Here is a 25,460-nt window from a genome sequence, read left to right as displayed (position 1 = left end):
AAGGGGGAAGGGGGGGGGGGGATCATTGGCAAATAAATCAATGAGACCCAGTGAGGTTAAGTCTCTTTAAACCGAGCTCAGCAAATGTTAACAACACTAGTCTATAAGTGAACACTAGTTTTCTCCAGTGTGTGAATCAAAGACCTCTTAAACATTTCTTGGATGTAGCAGAAGCTAGGCAGGAATTTAGCTGCACAGGTCAAGCGTTACTATTATTTCTGGCCAGGAAAACTATGCTTGGCGAGGTTCCGGCTATGATGAATAAACAGATATATATATATATATATATAAAAATCTGCTTCTAACGACTAATGAAAACTATCCCAAATGTAAAACCAAACCTTATCACTCCAAGCAAAATTGGACCCAATACCAATGACCTATTGACACATGGTTTACAGACCTACAGTGCAAAACATTGCACGGTTACATTACCAGCCCAGCTTAACGCATGGCCGCCATTCGTGTCCGAGTTCCACATGGAGACAAACATTCACGTGAACACGCCCACAACGATGATGTCAGAGATTCCAGAGCCATGCCACCCTCCCGCAGCCCAGACCAGACTGGCCCAGTGGCTATGGAGCTGGTCCAGTCACCGCTCAAAAATCTGCCGGCCGGCCCCCACGTCTTCCCCTTCCCCTCTCTGCTCCACATTCCTATGGCTGGCCATTCGACTAACACATCCATACAACAACCCACTTCTGCTCAATCGGGGATAAACACCAAGAACCAAGAAGGTTATTCATGCAGGGAAAAGGATCAAGATTGAATGTTTATTTAATCAGATTGGAATCTTTTCGTCCCATCTAAGGAATTGAGATTGTTAGTGCGTACTGCGTAGAGATGTTTTTAACCAAACAAGTTAGAGTTCACGTTAAATAAGTGATTGGAAGATAAACATTTATCCACAGAGATAGATGTTTATGTTTAAAGAGCAAAACTGTAGGATAATTCAAACAAGCCAGTATATGCCCCAAATAACACGCAACAAAACTCTGTAAGAGATAGCCTACTTGGCATTCAAATTGTGGCTTAATCAAATAAAAAAGAGGGACCAAACCAAGCAGGTGACCTCATGTTATAACGCAGCCTGCTTGATCTAATTTTCCTTCTTGGTAAGTGAACTGGCACCCCGCGGCATCCACAGTTGTCCGAGACTAATCCAGCACCAACGTTGAGCCTCGCTCCAGGACAGCACTTGTGCTGCAGTTGGACATTCTCATGGTTCATGGTGGACCACTGTACTGTGGCCTCTCACTGCCACTCGCTGTAGGGTGCCGATAACGGCCAGGTTCACGGGGTTCAAATGGCCAGGGGCAGGGACAACGCTCCTGAGTGCGACTGTTTATTTAGCAGAGTGTCTGAAGGTGATGTCATGCTGTAGCAGAGAACATTTGCCCTTCGGCTCTGTGATTCGCTCGGTGCGGTGTGTTCCTGTGAAATCCATGCACAGCATTCCTGGGCCTCTCTCTCTCCCTCACTCTCTCCCTCTGCGATGCTGGCTGGGAACTCCATCATTCAAAAACACCCGGTCCACGCATTACATTTCATAGGAGAACGGTTGCCCTGTGTGCCATCAGGCCATAGCAGATCACGGGTCAAGCCACCAGGCACCATTAGGTATGCCCTTATTTATTTAGCTTCCAGGTCTGTTCCCAGGGAGTGTCCCAGCATACCCAATTGCGTCAGGCCTCATTGAAAGCCTCTGAAGCAGAATGATGTGGAAAGGCCTGCTGCCACCCAGTGAAGACAACAATGACTCCTATACTGTGCTTTGGCTAGTCATGCTATGCCATGTTGACATCTGCGTGACGTGTCAGGTGTTTAACCAACACTCAGCATAGCAACACAAACGGAGCATTCTATTTGGTAAATTATACAACTGTTATGTTTTTTGTATGTTCTGGGAGGCTGGAACCTAAAAGTGCAGACTCAGTGTTAGAGAAGTCACTCCTCTAGGGCTGGCTGCCTCTTTATCGTTGTCCTGCCTTTGTGTCCATCACATCTCCATGTCTGTCTCGGAGACTGCCAAGCTTCCACCCGATGTTGGAAGGAAAATTTTGAGATTACTATTTAAAACTGCACAATGAGGTATATTCTCTGCAACATGTATTTGCCACATTTCTGTGTCTGAAGTACAAATCCCTTCCACCGCAGGGATAATATAATGAACTAGAAAATGCATATCCTGCAGAACATGCGGTGAGTGCTGTCGTACAAAGTGAGGTTGAAAATATTTTCTAATAAAGCCAGATAATTTAAGACAAAGAAACGTTAAAAGACGGTATGAAACTAAAACTGTGATTCTGAAGAAACTTTCAATTATATCACAATTCAGTTTGGATATTATTGAAGATACAATTGTGTCGATTTGTTAAATGGTTTGAACGAAGATAAACGGTTGAAAAAATTATTTAGTTACGTCTTAATGGGAGGACATCTCTGCCGTCCTCCCATTGACTCCCATGTTAAAAAAATATAGTATTTTAAAAGTATTATATCTTAAAAAGTATAAAATATTTAAAAAATCCGAAAAGAAGCACGCAATTCCAAGCTAAGATGAACATTTTACATTTGAATGGAGTCTCTAGGTGAAAATTGGAGGAAGGAGATAGGTCCCAAATTTTGTAGAGAATAATAAAGAGGAAAGAAAAAAAGAAAACTAGAAAATGCATTTCCTGCAGAAAATGCAGTGGGTGCTGTAGTGCAAAGTGAGGTTGAAAATATTTTTTAAAGGGGACATATTATGAAAACGTTGTAACGAAAAGAGAGCTGAGCCGCAAGGCAAAGCTCTCGATCTACCGGTCGATCTTCGTTCCTATCCTCACCTATGGTCATGAGGGCTGGGTGATGACCGAAAGGACGAGATCGCGGGTACAAGCGGCCGAGATGAGTTTTCTCAGAAGGGTGGCTGGCGTCTCCCTTAGGGATAGGGTGAGAAGCTCAGCCATCCGTGAGGAACTCGGATTAGAGCCGCTGCTCCTTTACTTAGAAAGGAGTCAGCTGAGGTGGTTCGGGCATCTGGTAAGGATGCCCACTGGGCGCCTTCCTTGGGAGGTGTTTCAGGCACGTCCAGTGGGGAGGAGACCTCGGGGAAGACCCAGGACTAGGTGGAGAGATTATATCTCAACACTGGCCTGGGAACGCCTCGGGATCCCCCCGTCAGAGCTGGTCAATGTGGCCCGGGAAGGGGAAGTCTGGGGCCCCCTGCTTGAGCTGCTCCCCCCGCGACCCGACCCCGGATAAGCGGATGACGATGAGGATGAGGATGATATTATGAAAACAACACTTTTCCTGGGATTAGGGGTGTTGTTATGGGCTCTGGTGCTCCCACACGCATACAAACTTTGAAAATAGTTTACAGTCTACAGTTACCAAACGAGCGAGTCAGTTTCGGCGACCCCTCCGATGTAGGAAGTGGGCACAGTTGAATATTACCTCCCACTTCCCCACTCCCCTCCAGTCAGAGCATAGCTACGATTTTGTGGATCAGCGGACGAGCAGCTCCGGCGGGGGGAATTCGGCGGCAGCCCGGCAGCTCAGCTCCGGGAGTACCCGTTCTCCTCCATGTCGCGGAATATGGACTTGAGAGAGTCAAGGCCAAAGTTCCTTTGCCCCAATTCTTCCCAACCATGGCCGAGATATCCCCAACTACAAGTCTTTACTTGTTGTGGAAGTAGGGCTGGGCGATTTTTTCGGTTTAAACGATTAATTAGCATTTTTACTTTGCTACGGTTTGTGAAATGGCTGAACCGAAAAATCGTGAATTAAAAACAGTTCTAGACTCTTCAGATGTGTTTTGCTTTAAGGGACTCCGTAGTAGCCTCCTCTCTCACTTTCCAGAACGCGCGCAAAACTCAGCCAACTACAATCACATTCACCGCGCCCCGACAGACGTAGGGGAGAGCCGGGTCGATTGAAACACTTTTCAGTTAAACGTCTTTTTCAAAGATGACGTTACGTATACAAATAATTTGTGATCAACAACTCACATGTGTGTTCTCTTAGTTACAACTGTAATTTAATATATATGTTGGATGATCAAGCTGTTTTTTAACTTTGAACGTAAGTCGACATCTGTTTCAAACGCCCCGCCTAGTCGGAACGTTTGAAACACATGCGGGACGAATGAAACAGCATATTTTAAAAATAAACTATTGACCTTACTCTTGTTTTTATGCAACCAGTCATATTATTATGGCATGAAACAAAAAACGCAACTATTTATTACAAAAAAACTACCGCAGGAAGGATTTTACTTAGCGCTCTCGAAAACAGGTTTGGGGGATAACATTTGAACGGTGGGACGTCATTACACGAAATTTCGCGGGCTTGGTCAGTCTTGCGTGCTGAACGTAGTGACGAAATTTGACGTGAAAGCCTTCCGTGGTTTTCGAGAAATCGCTGTGTTTAAATCGTCCCGTGTTTCAATCGACCCGGATCTCCCCTACCATAAAAATGTCCACGAACACAGATGAAGAACTCATTCATAAAAAGGGTGCTACTTCAGTTGTATGGAAGTGGTTCGGGTACAAGCTGTCAGAAATAGAACAAACTGTTCCGTGTAAGGTTTGTAGAAAGTCGATCGCATTTTACAAGTTTTTCAGGGATGGCCTACAAGATCTTTTTTTTTTCAGTTTGATATAAAAAAAACCTTTGCACAATAATGACAGCCAAGTGGTGCTGATTTTATTTTTTAACCTCGAACAACTGATCATCATCCGAGGCGCACATAGCTTTTGGCCGTGATATTATATATTATTACACTGGTCTTTTCAACGTTCCGTTCACTTGCATGGGCACTTCACAACTTCCGGCGGTCAATTATTTTTGGATAATTCATTGGCAACGGATGAATAATGACCGCTGTCAAGGTAAACAAAATTACTGTTTGCCTTTGGTAACACTCCGCACGTAGTCCGGTAACTTGTCAATGTAATAAGCGGGATATGTATCAACCCTAGCGCTGTCGGTTGCTAAGCGACGACGTCAACATCTTGGGCGGACTATTTCTCTGCTGATCAACACTATGAATGCTGGTAACAAATACATTGTAAATAAATTGTTTCGTTTTGGCAAGTAGCCGTGTAATAAGCGGGATAATGTATAGAACTTTGCTGGTCATTATCGTAAAATAAGCCCCTTCATGGCGAAGCAAGACACCTCCGCTGCGCCTCGGTGTCCTGTTCGCCCTGTAAGGGCTTATTTTCTCGATAATGACCGGTGTTCTATACATTATCCCTTACATATTATTTAAATACCCATATATAATATTATTATTATATTATATTAAATAGATATATTAGGAGTCCGCAAACGGCAACAATCCCTTCTCCATGCTGTGGTTCAGTCTGACAGCTCATTGGTCAATGGGTAGCAGCTCATTTGCATTAAAGCTACAGACACCAGAGGCGCGCATTCTGAAGGGACTGAAACAGAGGGGAATAGCCGTAGGCAAGATTTTTTTCCTAAAAGCTATTTCCAGCAAACAGCTTCAAAAACATGTTTTCTGGAACTCAAATACTGTTTTCAAATACTATGTTTACAAATACTAAAGAAACATTAAATGGCTAAAATCAAGTGAAGGGATTTGAACAAAATTTCAAAAGTCTAAATGGAGTAAGCAATGTAAACATGCACACCATTTAAGAAAATGTAAAAAAAATGCCCTGCCTGCCTGCCTGCCTGCCAGCCAGCCAGCCAGCCAGCCAGCCAGCCAGCCAGCCAGCCAGCCAGCCAGCCAGCCAGCCAGCCAGCCAGCCAGCCAGCCAGCCAGCCAGCCAGCCAGCCAGCCAGCCAGCCAGCCAGCCAGCCAGCCAGCCAGCCAGCCAGCCAGCCAGCCAGCCAGCCAGCCAGCCAGCCAGCCAGCCAGCCAGCCAGCCAGAGAATAGCGAGGAAAAACACCCCAATCTGGCAACACAGCTGAACGTCCTCCTTCAACTTTTCATCAATGCGACCAACTGAAAACGAAGCCGGTATGAAACTAAAACTGTGATTCTGAATAAAGTTTAAATGATATCGAAATTCCGTTTGGATATTATTGAAGATACAAGTGTGTAGATTTGTTAAATGGTTTGAACGAAGATAAACGGTTGAAAATTGATTTAGATACGTCTAAAACAGTTGAAGTACCAGAGGACGGCTCCCCATCCTCCTATGCAAAAAAAAAAGATGGTATTTAAAAGTAGAATATCTTAAAAAGTATAAAATATTTAAGAAATCTGAAAACAAGGGCGCGATTCCATGCTATTCTGAGCATTTGGAAATTTGAATAGAGTCTCTATAGGTGAAAAATTTAACAAGGAGATAGGTCCCAAAGTTTGTAGAGAATAATAAAGAGGAAAGAAAGAAATTTAGAATAAAACTTATGAAGAACCATAGTTGAGCGCTGCATGCAGCACTCACCTAATAAAACCTAAAGCCCAGTTCAGACCAAAGATTCGCCTTGCAGCAACATGTTCTAAAAACTGGGCAGTTCACACTGCTGCACCGGGCGGCGACGTCAGGTGGTTTCCCTAGCAACTGTGAACGCTCTGGCAAAGCTGAGAGCCGCAACAGCATCAGCATCACACTAAAAAGTAGCCTAACTTAGGTTTGCAATTAGGTTGCTTGAGCTAGCACCCCAATTTACCCTCCCGGACTCAACACACATTGGCGGTGTATTGGTTTCATTCTGATGTAAATGCGATGGCTCCGCGGTTCCGGGGGGGGCTTGGGTAGAGGTGCTGCTGTCTCCACAGAGATAACGCAGCGATATCATCATGAGAAGTTCTAACTGGAGAGAAAGTGAAACCGCGAGCTACTGATCATGTGAGAGAAGATGATGCAGTCGCATTAAACAAAGACGTTGAAAGATGGTGCTAATAGATGGATTGAAACTGCAATATTACATTATTGTCGTTTATAGGATTTATCCCCAATACAAAACAGCAACGACCAAAAGGTGCGATATTCAATCAAAGATGGTCCCATAAAGAGTAGACATTGGCCACAGGTCGATTTCCAGATAGAGCACGACGAGTTGCAAGCACTTAGCCGTCCTCACATGTGTAAACTCAAACCAAAGCTGGCTGACGGGTTAATCCTAGAGGCCGACCCCAGTGTGGTGTTCTGCTAATGCTCATGTGAATCTCCATGTGCTGCGGGGCTTGGCACACCCAGAGGCGGCCATACGTCAAAGCCCCGTGTGATGTCATCCAGGGGGCGAGAGGCTGCTCATCAGGACAGGGTGTGGGATTACGGCCCTTCGTGCCATCGAGACACTGGGGAGATAGACTGGGACTCATGTTCAGGATTCAATCCAGGAATCGCTTAATGCCAACTCTACTGTTGAAAGTGGCATTTGGTTTCATACGCGTTTCATACGAGTTATTGGTCTGGGATAGCCCGACACTCCCTCGTTCCCCAGCTGGGTACATGGACCAGTATGATGGAAGTCAAAGGTTATATGCCTTGAGGTGTTCAATGTCAGGCAGCAAACACTGCATATTCAAATTAAATTTCCATACAATGTGTTTTCTACATTTTGGTTGCTGCTTTCCAAGACAAGCGCCTTGGAAATAAATGGATCAGCAAATGATGCGAACCAGAAAATAGGACATAATATGTTATGCTGCAATACTTCTTACCTGCTTTTCCAATGAATTGTTGTTTAAGTTAGCCTTAAATAATTTACATATAATGCCTAAATTATAGAAGTATCTTTGAACAGCTGTTAATTCTAAAACATTGCTATTGCTTGGTACATAACTAGATATTTAAATCTGCATTTATCCTTGTATTCAATTAAATTCAAATATCAATGCATGGAGCAGAACTTCACACAGTAACCCTAGTATGAGGCTGACATATAACACATATTCAAACCTATCCAACAGGTCTAAAGCACTGCAAACAGAGTGTGACACAGGCTTGAAACTTAACACACCACACCTAACTTGCCAAGTCCAACCAGCCGACAACAATAAGCATACCACAACTCGCCAAGATCAACAACAGACATACCACTCTACAACAGTACATCTAACTTGGCGAGTACCACAGGAGTACACCCAACTCTACACAGAGACCTACCACCCTACAACTGGCCACCCAACTCTAAACAGACCTATACCAGCCAACAACAGTACACCTAACTCTCCACAGAGACCCACCAGCCAACAACAGTGCACCTTAAGGGCTGATTATGGTTTCCACGTTCACGCAACGCAATGATCAAGCAGACGCTTCGACACAGTCGTGAACCTCTGTGGTTGCGTAGGCTTTTAGTAGGCGGACCAATCACAGCCCTAACTGCTGCGTCTCCTCGACGACGGTAGGATACCATTTTTGGGAGGCACACATCAGGCCCTTGCAGAGGAGGGTCTGCAAGGAGGTAAGGGGTCCGTAACGCCCTTGCGTTTGCGTGAACATGGGACCATAATCAGCCTTTAACTCTACACAGAGCCCTACCAGCCTACAACGGTACCCCCCCCCCCCCAACTCAAACAGAGACCTACCAGCCTATAACAGCCCACTCAAAACTAAAACAGACCGACCAGCCTCCAACAGTACACCTAACTCACCAGGCGTGTGGCGACTGGCGAGTGGAGCCACTGAAGGGCAGGTGAGGCAAGCAGTGATGGAGGTGAGGCGGTGATTCTGGGCCTCTCCACCCTCACGTAAACACCGCTGGGCGCTGGCTGGCTGCTGTGTCACAAGGCTGGCAAGCATCCAGCAGGGCTGGGGAGGGTGGGGCTGCAGAGTTTTTATGAGTTGCTGTCTGGGTGCGCGGGCCTCTCTCTCTCTCTCTCTCTCTCCCTGAGACAGGCTACCTATTGATCGCAACCTCACTGTAGTAGTACAGGGACAGAGCCTGGTTTCTCCTACCTCACACTGACATCTCTTCCTGTCCCGTTGCTAAGAGACACACGGGATGATGGGAATTCACGATAGATGTGTTCTTATTGTAACCTTATGTTATCAGAAACGTTGCAGGTTTGAGTTGCAGTGTGTGTTCATATTGTGCTTTACAGTTTACCACACAGCAGTAGTCTTTCATTCAGCATGTTTGAGCCAAACTCGTCACATCATGTAAAAGTGGTTGGTTTGTCCTACTAACCTGGAGAGGCCAGCCTCTATTTACTTATTAATATGACTGTTTGCAGCAAGGAACCTATGGGAATAGCCGGGCTGCTAATGGGCTTGGCTCTACGACTGACACTGGACCCCCCGCTCACACACACCCCGCGCGCACGCACGCACGCACGCACGCACGCACACGCACACACACACACACACACACACACCTAGCAGCTGTTGGGGGTCGGCCCAGTGAATGGATGACTTTAAAATTTCATATCCTTCGGCTTGCTGAAGCAGCATGATAGCCAGCTTAGATCCAATATGGCAGCCATAGTGCCAAAGCACAAAGATGCTTGGTGTTGGTTATATGGACCCTTCCTTTCAAAAAAACATTCAACCAATGGTGGATCCAAGTCAACAGCTCACCTGTATGACTCGACCCTGGAAAGGAATATAACAGTCTGACTGCTGTTATACTCTCGGCCCACAGGGAACAGTTCTAGAACGTTGCTGCCAGGCCTTCAGCTGTGACCAATCACATCAGCCTGAAGCCCTTTTCGCAACAACCTTTAACCCCTTTTAATACTGGGTACTCGATACACACACCTTTAACCATTCCCTTCCTATTCCAGTTCATACAGCAGTTCATAAAAATGTATCCTACAGCCTGTCAAATGTTTTTTTACCGGCTGCATATGAAGTCATTAGCTTGAACAGGTTTTTTGTATCATGTTAGCGGTTGTTCAGATTCTCGCATCAATGAGAGGTTCCAAGCAAATTATCTTAAATGAGTCAAAAGGCAAGGGGAAATTATGTTGCGTGATACACGAATGGAATGCATACCTTACTTGAAGCTCATCAGTGTCAAATTCTGCTTTACAACTCAAATTTGAACACTCAAAACTACTGTGTGTGAGAAACAAACTTGAAATAACAAAGTCGCCACTGTTCCAAAGTGTCCACAAGTTAGACAAACTCACCAGCCACTGCCCATTTCAACAACAATGGTCGGTTGGTTGAGACGAGTCACCCACAGTGCAAGACGCTTTATCTGGGCAGCCTCTCTTCCATGCGACCATTTGGGCGTGTGTGTTTGGCATTTCAAACACCCGGCATAGTCACTGAAAGGAAACACTACAGGTGGGAGGGGACGTTCTCTTTGCCGACCACAGCACAACACCTCCCTTCTGCAAATTCCACAACGCCTGCAGTAATGAGTTTCTCATACCCTTCAGCGTTCCAGGTTCTGGAGTCTAGCTAAGGAAGCAACAACTCAATATATTTATTTGTATTTAATCGTCGTGAAAAGTCTAATAAAGACTGGAACATGTGGATTAATTCATAGGGGAGGGGGGCTCAGAAGCAGCAGACAGGTTGCCCATCTGGACCAAAGATGGCAGAAAAACCTCCATCTCTGTCCTGCTTCAGTGTTGACAGTATGTTCTGTGCTTCAGCAAACAAAAGAATCCATAAATGCAGGACCTGAATAATTCAAACTAGAGCGTAACGCAACCCTGTCGTTAAAGTGATGTTAGAAATTAGGATTAACACTCGCAGTATTGAAAGAAGTAACATTAACTAAGGACTGCTACGATGGGGCAACGTTAGGTTATGAACTGCTGCCAGCATTGGGTTGCCAATAAACGCGAAGTGGCTCACGTTGTCAACTCCGTGCTGTTTAACACAAGCATAATAACTAAGGGGCTACGCAGGAGCATCGTATTGTGATTATTCTGCGCCGCTCCCTTGAGATCCCCCGTGTCCTAAACTAAAGCTCTCCCTGGGTTATTGCGGTTGTTGACTATATCAATGAATCAAACAACCAATGGGACTTGCACTGCTTGTAATAAGCCCAGTCACTCACTCACTCTCTGCAACTTTACAATAGACATTTGCTTTACGTGCAACTTGGAACAATAGTTGCATGAGGCTAACGCAATGCTAACCAAGCAACTCCCACCTCTTCTGCCGTATAAACTGCAGTTTCACCACAGTGCTCATACCCTGTCCTAACATAATTGAATTTTAGCAAGCTATAGGAGCCGGGTATATTCCAGACGAAAATACACCTTACAAGAAACAGCACTTACATAAACATCTCATGTGATCATACGGAATGGGTTGGTCTGCGTTATTCACATAATATGCATTCGCTCAAATAACAGATTTTAACTCACATGATAAACAATTGGTGAAATGGTTTAATTATGCATATTCTATCAAACTATAGTACAAGGTAAATAGACAGGACCATGGCATCAGGCTAGCGAGCGGCTACCTCTAGCCAGTAGCTAACATTAGCTAGTGGAGTGCCCCTTGTCTGCTTACCTTAAGCGGCCTCGCAGATAACATTTCATCGGTTATAATAGTTTTCCAGGACTTCTGAGCTCCTCGATGCAGTCTTCGTAACAATGTCCATGAGAGATTCACTTTTTGTACTTTTCACGATGACCACTCGAGTTAGAAATCCACACCGGACCACCAACGGCAAAGTAATTCTTTAGCCACTTAAAACAACAACAACGTCAACCACAGCGCTCGGGCCCGCCCAATTAAAAGCGCTGACCAATCATTGAAGAGAACACACGTCGCTGACACTCCGATCGACCAATGACGGTCATGGCGCATCTGAACGACGATGTCCAGCTTTATACACACATACGGTTTAAAAGAAGAGTAAACAAAGTTCAACATTGCAATTATTCCCTCAAGTTTATCCTTTAAGGAAATCGTATTGTTACCTTAAAATCTGAGAATTTAAAGAAAAACTATTTATGTCAGCAAATGTTTTCAAATAGAAATTAAGCATTATTGAATAATACTAATCCATGTTCCCAAATACAAGTGTATATAAAGATAAATATGAACCATAACTTCAGATATGTTCTACATAAGCAGAACTGAAAAATATTACACAACAGGCAGTATTATTTGATGGGTGAAGTCATCAAGATGATGCGTGTTGCTAAATAAAGCAAATGGCACAATTTCTATTTTTAAAAGTTTAATTTGACCGCTAGTAACAAAAAACAAAAAATTCCACTGACATAAAATGCATATTACATAACCAAATTTTTACTGTTTAAAAAAAACAGGTGACTTCCAAATTAAGCAGTTCAGTTGGAAAGCTATATGGTAACCCATTCTGCAGGAAGCTTTCATGTCACAATGTTACATAAAGAGACATACTTGAACATAAAAGCGCATAGTCGCTTAAAATTATGATCGTGTTGGTGGATGACCAGTTAACTGCCACTAAGCGTAATGGACAGTCTCTATGGCCAATTACAAGCAGGAAAAATAGATCAGCGCCGCCTTCTTTCTGGGCTCCGGCTACGCCTGCGTCCGCCACCCCTGTAGAGATAAAGAATGTTTTACCATAAAGCCAAGAATCAAGGTATGATAATATACATCATTGGATGAAATACAGTAGCAAAAACATACAAAACATGAAAATCAAGCACATGGGGGTTATCCTAGTCCGGCAGTAATACCTTGGCAGAGGCAGAAAAACCCAGAGCCACACACTCACCTCCTCTTGCTCTTGGGTGGCCCTCTGACAAAGCCCCAGTCCACGCTGATTGGCTGGCCCATGAGGTCCTGGCTGTTCAGACCCTCCATGGCCGCCTGTGCTTCCTTGTAGGTCTCGTATTCTACCAACGCGTAACCCTGGGAAGGACAGAGCAACGGCAGGGCTCACACACCAACTTTCAAGAATAGTCTGTTTATAGAGCAGCCTTCAAGAACAAAGGCTATTCAACTGTATTTAAAAAGGACAATAGTCAACAAAAAGTTCCATTTATATATTAAAAGGTGAAAATATATATGCCAATGAAGACGAGCTTTGATACAAATCCAGGGCAAACAAAGTTTTCGGGATAATAGATAATACATTTAATATGAATCATAAAATGGAAGCAATTTCTGTGTATTTTTATTGTACACTAGTTCCAAGCAGGTGTTTCTGTGCTAAGAGAATACAAGGCTGCCACCTAGTGGTTGAGATCGAATATAAAACATTGCGCTGAGATCGAACAGGAGTAGCAATCACTGAAACAATTATAATAGTATGATATTTTCGCATTGGTGAAAAGACGGAATTACTCATAGCATAGAAAAACCTTTACTATAGGATAGGGAAAGCTTTTACTTTGTCCTTACAAAATATTTGGTCAGTTTTACTTTTCAATCCAAATATAAAATAGTTATGCACATATTTGGATATAGCCTAAACTGACAGTGACAGTTGTGTATCTGTTGAAGGGACTTTGGCCTTTTAATCCATAATTTACCAAGCTAATAACAAATTAGACCTCATTCATCAGCCTAGCCCAAGATATAGAGCCTAGAAGCAAACGACTTATTAGGGATTCGCTACGGTTAATGGAAGGGGATGACGGAACCGAGAGCAATGCATGGACAGCAACAGCCTCTACACAAGCTTTTGCTCTCGTAGAAATTAGTAAGCTCTCCTCCTCATGCATCAGACTTGCTCGGAGTCCGAGTCGCACTACCTGAATCTAATCTATAGGGAGAGATGCCGGATGCCCAGCACAATTGTTAAGGTGAACTTTTCCGCATTAGTCTGATCATATTTCTATTCAAGACTCCGTGAAATGCAGTTAAGAAAAGGTTTCACTGATTCTCGGTTACTAACTGCACTTGGTTGACTGACAAGCGTTCCTGAAATTACTTGGAAATGTAATTAACAAGCCGGCAAGCTTAATTTCCAGCCCTGCCTACAGGGCCAACTGAAGTTAGACACATCCAAGAGTATTACTCAATTAAATGGTACCTCAGCCAATCTTTCCATCCGTTGGGAATTTACACTACTTTTAAATACGGGTGAACTTAGGAAGGGCTGAGTGCATACAAATACTCCTGTGCAATGTTGCTATACAATTCTAAACAGAGGGTGTGCGTGTATATTTCCTTTTGATCATATTCACCAGATCATAAAGGCGACATTCCACAAACGCAGGTGGCTACCCTACATATAAAAAGTAAGTTTGGAACTGCTTAAGTCTATGTAAATATTCATGTCAAAATCAATTGTAAACATGGTGAACTGGTAGACTTTTCTTATCATATATTCTGTCACAATGTTGAAGCCCATTTCTTAAACAGTCTGAGAGAAACTTTTAACAACTAACCTTCAGATACCCTGTTCTTCGGTCAAGGTTCAGGTGCAAGTTTTTGATTTCTCCAAATTCTGCAAACTTGTCGTGGATGTCCTCCTCTGTGGCTTCCTCATGAACTCCAGTCACAAACAGGATCCAGCCCTCCACAGCTACATGGGAGAAACCAGGAAAAGTTTAATGATACACTAATGAAACACATCTGCTGTTATTTAAATGAAATGCACAGCTTATGTTTTCAGACTAGGGCTGGGCGATTTTTTCGGTTTAATCGATTAATTTGCATTTTTTCTTTCCTACGGTTTGTGAAATGGCTGAACCGAAAAATCGCGATTTAAAAACAGTTCTAGACTCTTCCGATTTGTTTTGCTGAATAGACTCCGTAGTAGCCTCCTCTCTCACTTTCCAGAACGCGCGCAAAACTCAGCCTACTGCAATCACATTCACCTCGCCCCCGACAGACTTGGGGGAGAGCCGGGTCGATTGAAACACTTTTCAGTTAAACGTCTTTTGCAAAGATGACGTTATGTATACAAATAATTTGTGATCAACAACTCACATGTGTGTTCTCTTAGTTACAAGCAGTGGTGTAGTCTACGTGATACGCAGGTATACGCCGTATACCCACTAGGAACGCACCAGGATTTGCGTATACCCACTTAAAAATGTGCACGGATACGTATCAATCGTCTTGTGACAGATCTTTCACTTCTGTGTTTATTTTTCGGAAATATCGGTTTGGTATAACTGCAATAAAATACTTTAAGCAGGGGAAGTTATCTCCTACATTCACCATTCATAAAATTCCCGCTGCGCGCTCGCGCTCTGCCCTGTCTCTGTTACGAAGCGCGAAGCTGCCCCTGCATCTCTGCACGTTAGTTAGCGGGCCGAGCCCCTCCTTCTCGCGTGTGTGTGCGTGCGTGCGTGCGTGCGTGCGTGTGTGTGTGTGTGTGTGTGTCCAGTCCTCCCATATTAATGTGTAAACCACATAATAAGTAGTCAACAGAAGACAATGTTTTAATCCCACTGCCACTTTATATCTCCTTGTTACTTTTAGATGAGGACCCCTGGCCAGCCTTTCAGACTGGGTGTCAGGCTAGGGAATTTAAAAACAGGCATCCTTGGTTAGAGTGGAGGGAAAAAAAGTTATAGGTAAATGTCAGCCAACATACAGTTGGTATACACAATTTAAATTCATAATGTTAATCACTATGCAAATGAGAGTATAGCTAATTCATGGTCATTTTTAAGGGGCAGTAATTTCACACTTTTACACAATTAAATTACTGTATGGTATGTTAGATAACAACAGTAAGAGCTCAAATTAGAGCAATTGAAAGAGTGAAACATGAACACACGTAGATGTTGTCCTTGTTTAGCATGTGCTATTGCTACTATAGATATACAAAGGACAACTTGTCATTTTTGTGTTCTATTTGTTCATACTGTTATTAAAACTGATAAACCTACTCAGCTTTCCATGATTGTTGATAATCGTGATACTCTTAAATCAGCGGGTTGTAGACCCCTGCGTTGGTGAGTGTGGTGCGACACCCCATAAGCGCCACACACGTACATGGGTTTCAATGGAATTTGTTTAGAGAAAAACAGAAAAAATAAATCGAGGTTTAAATCGAAAATCGTCCATTAGTTAGAAAAAATCGAGATTTTATTTTTAGGCCAAATCGCCCAGCCCTATTTCAGACTATTCTAAAATGGCTGCTCATACTAAGCAAGCAAATCCAAAGGACAGTGTATGGTTGACGTCAAGTGTGCGGAGAGTCCACACACGACCATGGTATTTATATAGTCGCCGTTAGGCCACAACGTTACTGTTGACGAGCACTTTGCTTGTGGAGGTTCTATGCTTGTCAGAGGAGCACGGCACAGGTCTTTATCGTATGAGCAGTTCAAGCACGGACACTTGCATATAAGGTCAAGTTTCTAAATTAGCCAAAAACTATGACCTATAATTTTACAGACTAAATACTATTTAAAAATAAATCAAGGAAGCTCATTACTTGACAATTTTGGAGGTGCATACTACAGGCTACAACCCTACACGCCAGCTGTGCTGGCATGTAGGGTTAAGGGTGGAATACAGCTGGATGCGATCTGCAAACTCACTGCTAGATACCACCAAGTCAAATACATTGCAACTTTTAACATTAAACTTACAGCGTTGTGGGCCGGGCTCATCACCGTCCTGTTCAACTGTATCATAATCCTCCTTGATTCGGGAACGAGCGCCTTCATCCGCTAATGATAGACATTCATGTTATTACATATATTTCACAAACCACACAAATTTGTTATAAAACAAGGTCACTCAGAGAACTCACCTGAGCCGAAACCCCTTCCCTTCCTCCTCTTCGCCTTCTCTTTTAACTTGTGGATGCTCTCTGGAGATGGAATCATTAGAAAACATTAGAATAGGGCCGGGAGAAGCATTGATTTGTTGTAGTTTATTTGCTTCTTGTAATTCCCGACACTCTTTTTTGCGTATTGGGGTAATTGGGTCAGTTAAATACCTGTGGCTTTCTCTCCATTAAAACCACAGATGTGTTATTTGAACCAGCTGTTGTATACATTTGGGCATTGCTTGCAGACTCTTCGGGATAAACAAGTTGTGCTGTACCATTTGAGAATTTGGAAAGTCAAATCTAGGAGAAACATATAATACATGTTCTGAAGTGGCACCATTCAATTTACCTTCAGCGGTTTGCAATTCAGGCAACATTGACCACTTAGCATCTAAGCACGCTTCACTTTTTTTAATAACGCTAATTTATTTAGCGTAAATAGCTAGCTCACTGGCACATTGCCAGGCTAGTTACATGGACGCAAATCAACACAAAGACAAAACATATTGTAATTATCCATTCAGTTATCGAATACATACAGCGTAGACAATACTGGGTAGAGCTGCAGGCAATGCCTAAAGCATTAGCTCCAATGTAGCAATTGTTTGAATGGAGAATTAGCACATTAGCAACCTAGCATGCTAAGGCCCAGCACCACGCACCCCGATGCTACTGTAGCGGTTTCTACACAAAACCCAAATTGCCAGAGCTTCACTGCGTGTGAAATAAATATACAGCACATTTAACCGACTGTAAATGAACTTAAAGTTACCATCACCATCCTCATCCATAGGAAAGTCTTCGCCTCCTGCTTCGTGAAGATCTAAAACGTCCGCCATGATGTCTGTGTATGCTGTTCTCTGGCGCGCATGTGTTGTGCGAGTCTGTTCGCGTCGAGTAGGTACGTTCCATCAGAGTTGCCAGGTTGCGGTAAATTAAGTATTTCTAGACGCAAGATGTTGTATTTTTTGTTTTGTTTTTAGGATAATTGATAATAGAGAGGTGTTTAATTATTTAAACAAACCTGTAGTATGTCATACGTGAATTTAATATAAAAGCCCGTATAATTTCCCTTTATACTCTGTGATCTAACAAGTCTATCTGTCATTTCATTTTTTTATGGGTCTTCATGCAAAATGTGGATATTAAGATATTAAGGATATTAAGTTGAGTACAGGCGTGTAATTTACGTTAGATAAAAAGTAAATTGTGAAGAAGTGAAGTTATAAGTTAGCTTAGAATAATTGAACAAGTATCCTTTCTACGGATAAAGTTAAAGGCCAGTAGATGGCGCTATCGCTTCACTACTTTATTTTTTTTTGTCGATACGGCTTTCTTCTTAACACGGTGCTACACTAATACCGGTTTTCATGTAGGATTTTAATGTTCATCTGGACCGTTCTTCACCGTAAAATAGATTGTATAGACTTATCATATATGTAGGACCACAAGCTGTTGTGGTGTATGTTGGCCTCGGACAGTCTTTCTTCACCCCTCACCGATTAATTTATATTTAATGCCTTCGCACTTCTAAATTGTTTGCACACCAATTCCATATCCAATCCTAACTATTTTAAGAATATAGTTAAATAATGTACCTTTTGACAAGTAGCAATTCAGCTCACTAAAGACATCAAGCATAGAAGCATACAGTTTGTAATGTGAGTAAAAGGCTCGATTAAATGAATAATTATAAATAATTCAGCTAAAGGTAATTATATGTTATATGAATTAATGAATAGCCTAATTGTCTTTGCACAAGCTAATTATGGGTGAAAATATACTAACTTTTCTTGTGGTAACCTTGGGATGTTCAAGGAAGAAAACCTTAACATGCATTAGAGATATTTAAAATAGGCCTAGGATTGGGTGAAGGTCAGGTACTGTTAAAAATGGCGAGTATCTAGGGTAAATAAAGGTAGGATAGGTAGAACAGCACTATGTAACATTTTCACTACATATTATTTGTATCAGGTTTGATTCTCTTGCTTCTTTCCACAGACCAAATTGATTTAGAGAAAAATCCCTGGGTTGGTTGAGCCGTGGGTGGATGGATTTAGACACTCTCCATTTCAAGGCTGCGGTGAACAACTTACTAAAAGTCTCAACAATAGATGGCCTCATTGTATTGGTGTATAGGTATGGAAAGTGTGTGGTGATTAGAGGCTCATAATTACAGATTGTTGAGTTTAAAGGTACTGTAAGATTATTAGAGATGGAGCAGTAAAGAGAGATGAAACCAAAGAACCTAAAGTTTGAGATGTTTAAGGTTGGATATTATGTTGCAGATGGTTAGGTTAGCTATTAGGTTATCCAAGGCTCTAGTCTAGAGAGTCTGTCTCTATATATTTGGACAAGAGGACACATCAGTGAACACATTTGTTCTTTGGCAACTATGTTGGAAGTGACTGATGAGCCATTAAGAACTCTCCCTCCCTCTGTATAAAAGCATGTTGCTTCTCCCTGGTCAAGCTCAAGTTCAGGTGAGTCTCAAATAAATCACTTTTCAGAATGTTTTGCCTACTTTGGTGGTCAAGTTAAATCAGTGCTGATAGGACAAGTAGGTTATATTTTCTGTTATGTCAACTTGTACATCAACAAATGTATGTGAAATATAATGTGTAGTTTAACTTCATACGTCTCCTTGGAAATGTGTTTGTGTTTTCAACTGACCTTGTTTCTCTCATTCACCAGTTTGGTCTTCACCTTCTGGAGTGGTCTCTATCACCGTGTTAGGTAACGTAATCCAACCATAACATTTAAGCAAGTATATGGTTAATTTGTCTTTTGTAAAGCTTTTGAAAAACATTTGGATGGATGGAAGCATCAAGTATTTATATGCATTTTTGTGTGTGTGCCTGTGTGTATGTGTTTGTGTGTGTGTGTGTGTGTGTGTGAGTGCATGTCTATGTGTATGTGTGATTGTGTATATGTGTATCTGTGTGTGTTTGTGTGTGTGAATGCGTGATAAATCACAGAAATATGTGTGTAAGTGCAAACGGGTTTGTAGGTTTTCTCTTCGGTAATCGTCATAACCTGAAGAGAGTCATGGCTTCATGATTTCATGGATACAACTACATGATGGAGAAGGTTAAAGGTCCCATGGCATGAAAATCTCACTTTATGATGTTTTCTAACATTAATATGAGCTCCCCTAGCCTGCCTACGGTCCTCCAGTGGCTAAAACTCGCGTTCGGTGTAAAACGAGCACTAGTTATCCTGCTCTCCTATGAAAAAATGGAAACTCAGGCGTGCTGTTTTGGAATGTGGCCCCATATGTCGTCATAGGGGGCCAAGTTACCTCCCCTTTCTCTGCCTAACCCGGCAACAGAATTTGGCCCGCCAATGAGACAATGAGATACGACCGTGTGAGCTCCACATGTGTGTGTGTGATTACACACACTGCCACGCAAGTGTTGTACACTGCTGTTGGCGTTATGCCGCATAACACGTCATCTCTGGTATTTCCCCAACGAGACTGTAGTGGGGGTTATCTCAGCCATGGTTGAGAAGGAATTGGGGGAAACAAACTTTGGCTTTGACATGGACATGGAGGAGAAAGGGATTGTTGCCCGCGATTGTCTCCCACCGGGGCCCCGCTGCCCGACGCCACAAGGCACCACCGCCGCGAGGCACCACCACCGCGAGGCACGCTGCCCGCTTCCGAGGCGGTGGTGCCTCGACAGCGGGGCTCCGGCGGGAGACAATTGCGGGAAACAATCCCTTTCTCCTCCATGACGCGGTTCAGTCTACTTCAGATTAGGGCTGGGCGATATGACGATATATATCGTGTGTTGATATAAAAATGTCTATAGTTTCATATTATGCTCTATCGTTTATGTCGTCTTGTCGCAAATCACACTCTTTAAGGTAATATTTTTCGTCATCTGGACGACGCTTTACATTCTTCCACACGGCACATGAAAGCAACATAAACAAACATGTAGGAGAGTGAACGTGACAATTCTGAACAGGAGAAGGACTCCGACGACCAGCCAAGACAAAGTGAGCCTGTACCTAAAAGCGGGGCTACTTCTATCGCATGGACGTGGTTTGGGTTTGAAAAGTCGGACACGGACCAGAAAAACGTATGCCGCAAACCGGTCCCCTCACCAGACTCAAACACCACCACCAACACCAGACAATGACTTCTATTTTACCACCTACGAAAGAATCACGACAAACAGTACGGAGAGAGTCTACGGATGAATTCCACAAAAGTACGGTCATCGAGTGCTCAAAACTTACTTGTTATATTCGATATATTTATATTATGAGCCTTATTTTGCTGCATTGGTTTAACTTGAAAGTGTTCCATGTTTACATTTCGTATTTTATGTACCAATATTTATGTTAGCCCTGTATTCATTTTTGTTTGCTGCTACAATACAAAGTTCTACTGTTAAAGACTATTGGTATGGTTGGTTTTAATATTTTTGAAAACCAACCAAGAAAGTGTTTTCTATTTACATTTTTATATTTATACATTCATATTTTGTTGCATGCATAATTTGCACAAAGGTTCTAAATATAAGGAGAAAAATAATCATGAGTAAGTTATCTTTTTTTGTAGTGTATATAATTCAAAATGTAAAACGAAATAGGCCTTTCCATGTGGTCATATTATATAAACTATTTATTCATTGAATTTACAGAAAATGTGCTATATCGTGATCTATATCGTTATCGGGATATGAATGACCTATATCGGGATATGATATTTTGGTCATATCGCTCAGCCCTGCATTCAGATTGATGTGGAAGTGGAAGAACCCGAGACCGGCTCGGAGGACCTGACGCAGTCGTTTGAGATTCATAATATCTTCTGGAGGCGCACACAGCTTTTGGCCGTGATAATATATATATGATATAGATATCTATTTTTAATATTATATTATTGAGATATAGAGCTCAAGGACTCCCGCTGGAGAAACCGGAGTGTTTGAATATTTACAGAACAAGGCCAAAGGCTGTGTGCGCCTCACCATTGCGATACATCCACTGTAAACAGAGCACATGGTACCGTTGAAGCAAGCTGCTCAGGGCCACACCCCCACCCTCCTCCTTGACCCGCCTCTCTCCTCCTCATTTGCATTAAAGCTACTGACACCGAAACGGCGCGTTTGGGGAAAGCTCAATGTGCGACTGGCTCGTAGTGGCTGTAATTTTACTGTACACCAGTACAGTAACTCGTGCACAGGTGTGTGTGTGTGTGTGTGTGTGTGTGTGTGTGTGTGTGTGTGTGTGTGTGTGTGTGTGTGTGTGTGTGTGTGTGTGTGTGTGTGTGTGTGTGTGTGTGTGTGTGTGTGTGTGTGTGTGTGAGCCTGTGCGTCCTTTCTTGATTGCAGTTTGACCTCCGGACTGATGCCAGCACCTGTGGGACAACTTACACGTCCGGACGGAGGAGCTAGTGAAGCAGCAAGACCAAGGCCCAGGTACCCTCAAAGTGATGCCGGTCATCGGTGTCTCCCAGGTCCAATCAAAGATCCGGAGGACGAGGAAGAGGAAGTAAAGATGTTTTTTCCTTGTCTACTTTCTATGTATAACACTGTGTATATAGCTCAGTTCCTTCTGATGCACCAACAAAACAATTAATATTTTGTATACTTTGTGCCACGGCTGATCTATATTTTATGATTCAGATACATTTTCATAAGTTTTTGTGCATGTGGTCCCAGTTGATTGATGGAGGAAAGGGCAGAGGGCAAGACATAAGGCTATAATGAATTGTGAGGTCCAGTTCATGGAGCCATGGACATTAAAGAAATAATAAAAGTCAATATGAACTCAAAATATTAAGCAGGGCTGAAAAACGATTTCTATAATTTGTTATTCAATATTCCTAAGTAGCCAGTCCACAATAGATGGAATCTCATCCAATGCTGGGAAAGGCCAGGTTGCAAGGACATATATTTTATACTGTAGGAATACACTTAACCAACCGCAACAATTCCCAGTAAATGGCACTGAAATAGTAATGTCTCCAACCTTGTAAATATCAACAGCACCTGGATTTAAATCTTTAAACATTTAAACAAATGTTTCCTGACTACTTGATGCAGAATGATTTATATTTGACATAAGCCTACATATATTTCATATTTTCTAATTTTATAGCACTTTAACTCGCTGACAACATTAATTGTTGTGAACCGAAAGGTTAATTTGGCAAACCAACAAAAAGCTATTTGTTTACAAAAACATAAACATTGGAGCACATCTATTATTATAAAAACCACATGAAAAAGTGAAGTAAAAATATAACACCTTCTGTGAGTCAAATCAGACATATCAACAGTTTATTTAACAAAGACAGTTTTACAAAATACAGCAAAAATCTTCCCCAATAACAATTTTTCTTTATTTAATTGACTGCAAATTGTTACGTTTCTGGTTGTTTTTGCCGTGAAGCCGCAAGGAAGACAATGACTTGTTGTCGGTTCATTTACAGAACAACAAAATCACTAGTCTTCCATGCTGCAGTCGACCTTCATCTCGTCCTACATAACAAACATCACTATTCATCTCCTACAAACCCGGCAGGAGCCTATATTTCAAATCGCTCTCGCAACCCAACAAAGTATGAGGAATGAACCAATGACCATGAACCAACAGAAATAAAAAAAAAATCATCCAGAGTTTGTTCATTAAAATGAGACACTGGGCAGATTTTTTTGAAACATTCCAACTGGTGTCAATCTAGAAGTTGGTTCCGTTGCTAAGAGACAAGTCTCATTCAAGGTGGCCTCCTTGAGCTAATCTAAAACGTTTTTTCCTTCATCTTAGTTCCTACTAATGCAGGAGACGAGGCCGCCTCCTGAAACCTTGGATGCCCATTTTCTGCTCAAAATTTCTGTCATCTTTAAACAACTTATTTCCACTGCCGCAAGTTTACCGTCAACGTGTTTTATATATGTTGAAGGCCGGAACATTCCAATTCACAGTGTTCTTATCCTTATCCATGTCCCACAAGGTTAGGGTTGGGTTGCCATCCCACCCAGAAAGCATCTGAACGACCTGCTGAACAAGAGAGAGAAGCCTAGAGCATACTTGAGGCTGTAACAATGGCGTCTGTCTGGGTAACATATTGGTTGTTATTTTCTTTAATAAATGCTTGATACAGAACATGAAGATTATAGCTATTTTATCTTTGAGGCGTTTATCTATCTTAGGGCGTTTCTATGGCATTCCTCTTTGGGAAAAAATATGTTCAAGCAATATTTATTGGGCCTTAAATGTGCACAGTTTTTGGGTTTCAGAAAACACTAGGCCATACAACATTATATAGTGTGTTCCTTTAAATGGGCTCAACCACCGTTAAAGAGAACAGTCAGAATCAGAGACATTCAGCAGAGCAGTGAAGCCTCCAGACGAAGGCCAAGCAGAGTGGAGGGGAGAGGGGGTGGAGATTGGGGTAGTGGAGGTTTGATGGGTTATCTCTTTGGACACACTGTGCGTTCTCTGTGCCTTGGCATGGGCATGAACCACACACACACACACACACACACGCACACGCACACGCACACGCACACACAAGCACACGCACTCTTAGGGGGGAGTTGCTCTGAGAGGGGGACAACCAGGAACACTGGTAGATATGAAAGAGAATCTCTATGTATGCATTTGCGAAATAATACACAAATATTCACAATTAAGGCACTTGGGTAAGGTCGGTGTATCATATTTGAGCATATTATATCAGAATACAAACTATAGATCAGAATGTTATTAATTGCATCATATCATTAATACCAGATAAAATATATATTATATATTAATGCACAAAATCAGGATATATTACCAACATGATGATTCATGATTGATCAACAATCACTTTTTTCAGTCATACACACATGAACACACACACACACACACACACACACACACACACACACACACACACACACACACACACACACACACACACACACACACACACACACACACACACACACACACACACACACACACACACACACACACACACTCAATTTCAAGCACATAATTACACACACTCAATTTTCAAATTATCATTGAGGGAACAATATCTCCCTATTTTCTTATTTTGATCCGCACTAAGAAATGCATAATTCAGAATGTTCAGTTCACGTTATCTTAATCCTTCCTCAGCATCAACACGACAATAGCCCAATATCACAACATCCCAACAGAAAATGTTATATTAATTTGTGAATGAAGTGAGTGCATACATTGAATTACTGCCTCTGTCTCAGAGCACAGCCATCCAATGCTTCAAATAGGCCTTGGTCACTTTGAGTTTATCTGCGGCTGCTGCATGAGCAGTAGTGGTGTGGTGTGGTGTGGTAGCGGTGTTGTAGAATTGTGGTGTAGTAGTGGTACGGTATAGGTTGGTTGTGGTGTGGTGTGGTGTGGTAGTGGTATGGTAGAGGTATGCTATGGTGGGGTGTGTAGAGGTAGAGGTGTTGTGTGGTGTGGTGTGTAGAGGTGGGCTGTGGTGTGGTGCAGTGTGGTGTGGTGCAGTGTGGTGTGGTGTGGTGTGTAGAGGTGTAGAGAGGTGTGGTATTGTGGAGTGTAGAGAGGTGTGATGTGGTAGAGATGTGGTGTGGTGGAGTGTGGTGTGGTGTGGTAGAGGGGTGGGTTCTCTGTGGTATGGTGTGGTGTGGTAGCATTGTGGTGAGGAAGTGGTGTGGTAGTGGTGTGGTGTGATTTGGTATCGTTTTGGTAGAGGTGTGGGGGTGTGGTTTGGTGTGGTGTGGTAGTGGTGTGGTGTGGTGCAGCGTTGGTGTTTATCTGTGGAGGAGGAGGCTGCTGGCGGTGCAATAACCTCCAACGCAGCCTCCAACAGAAACCGATAAACACACACAACAATCAATTCCTCCAACTCTCCAATTGAGAACTTCTCCTTCACCTG

At 42.6% G+C, this 25,460-nt stretch overlaps 2 protein-coding genes across 6 annotated transcripts in view; both read right to left on the bottom strand.

The window, feature by feature from the left end:
• The window catches only part of otud7b (OTU deubiquitinase 7B), a 36,007-nt gene extending 24,055 nt beyond the window's left edge, over positions 1 to 11,952 (bottom strand). For all 4 annotated transcript variants that reach the window (XM_056601410.1, XM_056601412.1, XM_056601413.1 and 1 more), the window contains exon 1: positions 11,395 to 11,952. The gene's annotated coding sequence lies outside the window, so the exon portion shown is untranslated. The remainder of the gene's footprint in view (positions 1 to 11,394) is intronic.
• A 101-nt stretch (positions 11,953 to 12,053) lies between these two features.
• On the bottom strand, positions 12,054 to 17,471 carry rbm8a (RNA binding motif protein 8A). 2 transcript variants are annotated; one of them, XM_056601415.1, is made up of 6 exons: positions 17,340 to 17,471; positions 16,547 to 16,606; positions 16,383 to 16,463; positions 14,220 to 14,356; positions 12,599 to 12,735; positions 12,054 to 12,420 (listed from the first exon to the last, which is right to left on the bottom strand). In XM_056601415.1, exons 1-6 carry the CDS (start codon positions 17,404 to 17,406, stop codon positions 12,372 to 12,374), a joined length of 531 nt encoding a protein of 176 aa, XP_056457390.1. In that variant the 5' UTR covers positions 17,407 to 17,471; the 3' UTR covers positions 12,054 to 12,371. The 2 variants fall into 2 exon arrangements, with proteins under 2 accessions (XP_056457390.1, XP_056457391.1); XM_056601416.1 differs by having other exon boundaries at positions 17,346 to 17,458.
• Between the last annotated feature and the right edge of the window lie 7,989 nt (positions 17,472 to 25,460).

This window comes from Gadus chalcogrammus, chromosome 11 (assembly GCF_026213295.1).
Source record: "Gadus chalcogrammus isolate NIFS_2021 chromosome 11, NIFS_Gcha_1.0, whole genome shotgun sequence".
NCBI lineage: Eukaryota > Metazoa > Chordata > Actinopteri > Gadiformes > Gadidae > Gadus > Gadus chalcogrammus.
The sequence above is the reverse complement of the archived record's forward strand: the minus strand, read 5'-3'. Positions and strand labels throughout refer to the sequence as shown.